At 34.2% G+C, this 6,306-nt stretch overlaps 1 protein-coding gene across 1 annotated transcript in view; it reads right to left on the bottom strand.

Annotated features, from left to right (window-relative positions):
• Positions 1–5,662: 5,662 nt before the first annotated feature.
• Positions 5,663–6,306, bottom strand: part of LOC108380134 (neutral alpha-glucosidase AB-like) — a 3,318-nt gene continuing 2,674 nt past the window's right edge. Inside the window, exon 5 of the mRNA XM_017636509.1 lies at positions 5,663–6,306. Coding sequence (XP_017491998.1) covers positions 5,896–6,306 — 411 coding nt within the window. The 3' untranslated portion in view covers positions 5,663–5,895.

Here is a 6,306-nt window from a genome sequence, read left to right as displayed (position 1 = left end):
AAGCCGTTTTCTCAGCTAACGTAGGCTTGAAGACAATAAGGGGTGTGTACAAAATTGTAAAGGGCGAGGAAAACGCCCTTATTCCTGATAATCAGCCTCATTGCGTAAGTCGTAAATTAGGCTCAATTGTACGACTCGACAATATTGGCATTGTATACAGCCGTGCTGAAATAAGTAAACGACGAAAATCGTCGTAAACTATACAGTGCTGCCAAGTTTTCCCACTTTAATACACTAGTCGAGTGAAAATTTTAGGCAATGGCGTGAAACTTAAGATACGATTCGACTCTCGAAAAACGACTTGCATCCGACACGGCTCTCGCAATGAGGGCGAATATGAACGTTTCAAACGTTCCATATTTAAATTGGGCTCCACTTGTATCAACTTACGTCGAGCGCACATTTAGTACATTCAAGGCTTTTCTTCGCGAAAATCTAATGAAAATGCAGCCAGAAAACTCCATAATGCATCTTGTGGTTCAATATTACTACAACTATACAGATTAAAGTTTTATGAGTTAGAAACTCGAAAGGATAAAATAGTCAAAGATTCAAAGTACAAATTTTTCATATAATGAAACTAGTAGTTCATAGTTTTTCTCTTTTTACTTGTAATATAAACATATATGTTATATATCTAAAATAAAAGTATTTTTTGATTGTTCATCGTATTTTCTGTCTTTTTTAGTGCCTTTTTTTGCTTTTTTTGCACTACCTAGTGCCTTTTCCTGCCTTTTTCGCTATTTTGTTTTGCCCTTTTTTTGCCTTTTTTGCAATACCTAGTGCCTTTTCCTGCCTTTTTCGCTATTTTGTTTTGCCTTTTCCAGCCTATTTCATTATTTTATTTTGCCTTTTTTATAGGTCCTAAAAATCCGATCCCTGCTTATAACTGTATGAGTTTATCTCACTAAGTGTAACTGAGTATACTATCAAAGATTTTGTCTTACTTTGCAACGCTAGTTTTCAGAAAAGTGAAAAAAACAATATTTAATACGTGCGCCGGGTATTTAGTATTCGGCTTCACCCGAACTTAGACTTTTTTACTTGTTTAATCTTAAAAAAAAAAATTGTAAATGCTATACATAATCACTTTTTTAAAGGTAGAAAAGGCAAAAAAATGCAAATATCTTAAAAAAGGCAAAAAAAGGGAAATATCTTAAAAAAGGCAAAAAAGGCAACATCAAATGTGTATATATGGAATCAAGGAAAGCTAAATCGTGGACATTCTTAATCGAATATACTCTATCTCTTCAGCAGAAAAAAAGGCAATTTCCATAAAATCCGTTGCCTGCTTATGACTCTTCACTCATCTGAAAAAGATCAAACATGTGCCTAAATCTCCGCCTTTCAACTTCCGCATCAGCAATCTGGGACTCGTTCTGCTCTTCAAGCAATAACGCCGCGGCTATGGATTTCATTCTTATAATTATGTATCCACTTAAATTTTATTTTTAAATTACCGTGATGCTGGGTATATTTAGTTATTTTAAAATATTTACAAACTTTAACTTCATATGCTGCTATAGTTTGGTGGCAAATATTTCTTTGTTTTGTTTCGATTTCACACATTCCTAGGCAAACAGCTGATTTCGAAAGATGTTTTCTCTCTTCCTCTTCTTCTTTCGTTTCGATCGTACCGCAGAATACCTAAGTACGATTCCAGCGGAGCGGAATGCGGGAACGTAATCGAAATGCAGAATAGGGCTGAATAAGATCAACGGGAATAAGGTCAGTTGACTTTATTTCCCATCCTGGTGCGAAATAAAGTCAATTGACATTATTACCTTTTCAAAAGCGAAATAAGGTCCATTGGCATTATTGCTCTTTCAAGCATTAAATTTACTTAGCTTCACGGCGGCCCGCGTTGATCTTGTTACCTGTCACCGCTTAATTAACTTATATACATAAAGGCAAAGGTGAAGGTGAATATCGCCGCTTGGCGTGCATTACCGCGTATACCTATACCCAAAATGCCAAAAAAGACTGCAATTGCGCGTATATTTAAACCAGCTTTGTACTGCGGTACTTGATGGCCGCTGTGGTGTAGTGGTAAGCAGTGCGCGCTTCCACTCCGCAGGGCTGGGATCAAGCTATGGGCAAAGCAACATAGCAAAAAAATATAGAAAAAGGGTTTTTTCTTAACAGCGGTCGTCCCTCGGCAGGCAATGGCAAACCTCCGAGTGTTTTTCTGCCATGAAAAACAGCTTCTCATAAAAATACAATCGCCGTTCGGAGTCGGCGTAAAACTGTAGGTAGGTGTGACATCAAGGCGCACGCCACAATTCGGAGGAGAAGCTCAGCCAAACACTAACATATGTGTAAGCGCCAGTCTATTATTATTATTATTGTACTGCGGTTTGTACGACTTTTATCAGTGAATTATTGCTTGTATATTGTGAGTAAAACATAATAATAATAAATTACACTGTTGGAAAATCGTTAAGTTTTGATTTGACATAAAAACGCCGAAATAAGTAAACTTAAGTTTTAGGCGTAGATTACCATATTTCAACACCTATTCCAACTGTATTTCAGAAAAAAACAATTCAAAAAAGCTGAAATTAATTTCAGAAAAGTTCAAATGAGTTTCAAAAAACCTCAAAAGTATTTCAGATATTTCAATTGTTTTTCAGAAAAAGTGAAATGTATGTCAGAAAGTCTCAAATGTATTTCAGAAAATACACGTTTAGGAGCCTATTCCCCCATGTTAAATTCGATGGAAAATATATGGCCAAAAATAAAATAGTCCCTTAAGTGAATATGGCACCTCCTACGATATATGGATGATGAGTAATAGAAAGGCGTTTGCAATATATAGAAGAAATTTTTCGTCATGCAAAGGAATACTGTCGCTTTAGCAGATAGTTCTCGCGCTATATAGGGTGCGTGACATGCCAGTTGGTATGTAATCCCAAGCTCGTCCTTTTCAATAAATTTCGCACCTTTTCAAGTGCTGCTTTGTTCGTCCTTGTAATTTGGTTTCTTATTGGTCAGAAGAGGCTGTACTATTTTGGTCTGCTCTCAGAAATTTGTACGTTTCTACAATGAAAATACATTTAAATTTTTCTGAAATACATTTGGCTATTTCTGAAATACATTTTATGACTTCACATAAAATTACGACTCTGTTTTCAAATGTTAATAAACTAATTTGTCAAAAAATTTTCACTGTGAAAACTTCTTATCACAAAGTTTGGTGGCTGCGAAAAATAAAAATTGGGCGTTTTTCTCAAACCCATCATCTTGTGATAAAGAATATCATTCTCTTAAACTCACAATAATTTACCAAACAACTACTTGCTAGATGTTAATAAAATAGCCTTAAATGAACGCGAATCGCTTAAAATTATATAACAAAACGATAAAGTGAAAAAATTAAATTTTCACTGATAGGCATTGAATTTTTTTATTTTCACTTCACAGTTTCATAGAACTAGAATTGGCCCCAGATCATTTTACGATTTTAAATTTTATGAAAAAAATTCAAATTTTGTCAGGGAAAAATTTAAACAAAAACATTTTTTGTAAAATTTTGGCATTGTAAGCCTATCTAAGCCTATTTATTTATGTATAAATATGAATGGCCAAAGGAAAGGCTTAATGATTTTTTTAGATAAAATATGAGCAGGAAGAATGTTACTCATACGCCATGTACAAGGCCACACTCCTACATGGCGTATGAGTAACATCTTCCAGGCTAAAGTTGGATCTTTTTTTCAACTTGGGAAACTGACCTGTTCTAGAAAAGTGGTATACAGATCCGTAATCTACGACCCAAAATTAAGCTTATGTGTCTCAGCGCATTTTTGTGTCATTTTAGCATTCGTACAGTGAAAAAAGGTGCAACAGTTTTGTTAAAAATTGTTTGTTTCTCCTATAAAATTTGGATGGTATGATATACGGGGTATTGCATTTTGCGTATACGCGATATTGCACGGCAAACGATGATATGCAGATGAAGAAAAGAATAAACATAAATGTAAAATTAAAGATAAATATAAGGGAATATACAAATACCGATAAAAGTAAAGATAAAAGAAAATTAAGGATTAAGATCAATGTAATTGTAACGAAAAGGGTAGAGATAGGGATAAAGATCGAAAAAAGATAGAGATAGAAGCTGATAGATATAATGACGGACAGACTTTTTTTTTGTTAACTACGTTAAGTATGATCAGTGGCGGATCCACGGGGCGATCGAAAAATAATATTTCAGTAATATGGGTTTAGAAAAAGGTACGCACAATAAAGTTAATTTTTTTCTTTCTTTATAAAAACTTGTTGGTAATTTTAAATATATGTCAAGTGCATATGTACAGTCAGTGACAAAAGGAAAATGTACACCTTGTTCTAATATAATATTCACAATTATTTTCATGAACAAATTTTTTTTAAAACATAGCTTTATCTAAATTATTTTTATATGGAAGAAAATGTGCAACACCCTCCAAAAAAAAAAACTCTAAAAAAGCAACGGCAATTTCCAACGACTTGAAACTTGCACTTGGTTTTACTAAAATTAAACGGGCTAGGCATTTATCTATCATGTAAAAGTAATTGTCGAGCATACTTTATATGGAAGAAAATGCACAACACCGTCGGCGAAAAAAATTATTAAAAATCAACGCGATTTCCTAACGTCTTGAACATTGTACTTTTATCTACTAAAATTTAATGGGCTATAAAACTGTGTACTCAAAAAAATTCTAGCACTTCCGAGAAAAAAGTTTGAAATTTGGGTGAAAATTTTTTTCACTCTTTTCGGTCTTTTAAAAAGTTTAAATCTTGGGTTCATATGAGTTTTGTTAGAGAATGAACCATATTTTAATTGAAAGTTCTTAAAAATAAGTAAGAGTGGGAAACAATATGACTTTGAAATGCTATTGTATTGGCCAATACTGTATGTATCAACCCCATTTTTGGGAAGTTAGGTTATATATTAGACTCAACATATTTCCTTATCAAGCTTATTAATTTTATAATGAAATCTCCAAACACGAAATTTTCAAATTAATTCTCTTAAACGTGCGATAGTTTCTTTGTGCAACGCATATACACATGTATGTACAAAACAACATATGTATGTACGTACGTATGTACATACATCTACCTACATACGATACATATTAGAAAGCCATTATTACAGCCTCTCGGTCCAAACTCCTTAGTATAACTAAATAAAAAAACACACACCAGCTACGTCACTTGTTCAGCAATATTTCCCCTTTCCGGATAAAATGGGGTACTCCAGCGCATGTCCAATTGCCCCATGAAGCACACACATACACACACTCAACAGCGCAACAACTGCACAATGAAATTGTTAAAAAAAATTGCATGACCACCCTTAAGTATTTGCCAATAGAGGATGGTGCTTAACATGTTACAACACAATCACACAAGCATACATACATACAACGAAAAATGCGCGCAAAACGATAAACGAAAGCAAATTTGTAGCAACCAATTGTTGCACGCATTATACAGGGTGCCAATGTTTGGCCGCGAGATTAAAACACACTGCCCAATCTTCTATATTTAATTTGAATTCAAACTTTTTTATATTTATTTGATTAAAAAAAATCGCAAAAAATACATAAATTTGAGAATTTAAAACATCTGAGAAACATTCATACATTTTAAAAATTGCAAGTCAGGCCTATTCTGAATGTAACCAAAACGGTTGTTAACAAAAGTTCCCGTTTCAACTTTATTTAAAGGTTATGAAATGCTATGAGTACCATTGAAAACGACAGGAAGAATACATACATATATTTAGCGTCAATTAAATAATACCTCAGAAGTTTAAGCCCTACGGTGCATGGAAATGTAAGCTTAAAAGCATCTACTAATTCTCATTATGCTTTATCTATAGTCTTATATTCCCTGAACAATTTAAAAATTAAGCCTAATATTGTAGATTTGCTGCACCGATATACCAGGTTTGCGTACAGCTACACCTTCACCATGTGGTAAAATTTCCAGCTCTTGTGAAGCACCATCGATAATGAGAGTGGCCGACTTGGGTATGCGTCCCAAACCAGCAATGACAACACGTTCAATCCAAGCGGCTGTCTTGAAATTTGGTTTGCCAATAAAGTTCACATCCAGCACGTTGTTTTCAAACTTCATATTGATGTAATTGTATTCACCCTTTCGATAATTGTATGATTTTTCATCGTCTAAATAAATTGTGCCCTCTGCCTTGCCAGCGCTATTCAGACACACAACCAGAGTATATGGGTCGTTCTTCATGAGCGTCGCAGCCCTGCGGATTCGTTCCTTTTTGGGTACAATTGTACCGCC

This window comes from Rhagoletis zephyria, unplaced genomic scaffold (genome assembly GCF_001687245.7).
Source record: "Rhagoletis zephyria isolate East Lansing unplaced genomic scaffold, Rhagoletis_zephyria_1.1 Rzeph_scaffold_18345, whole genome shotgun sequence".
NCBI classification, from domain to species: Eukaryota; Metazoa; Arthropoda; class Insecta; order Diptera; family Tephritidae; genus Rhagoletis; species Rhagoletis zephyria.
This window is presented reverse-complemented; position numbering and strand designations above follow the sequence as displayed.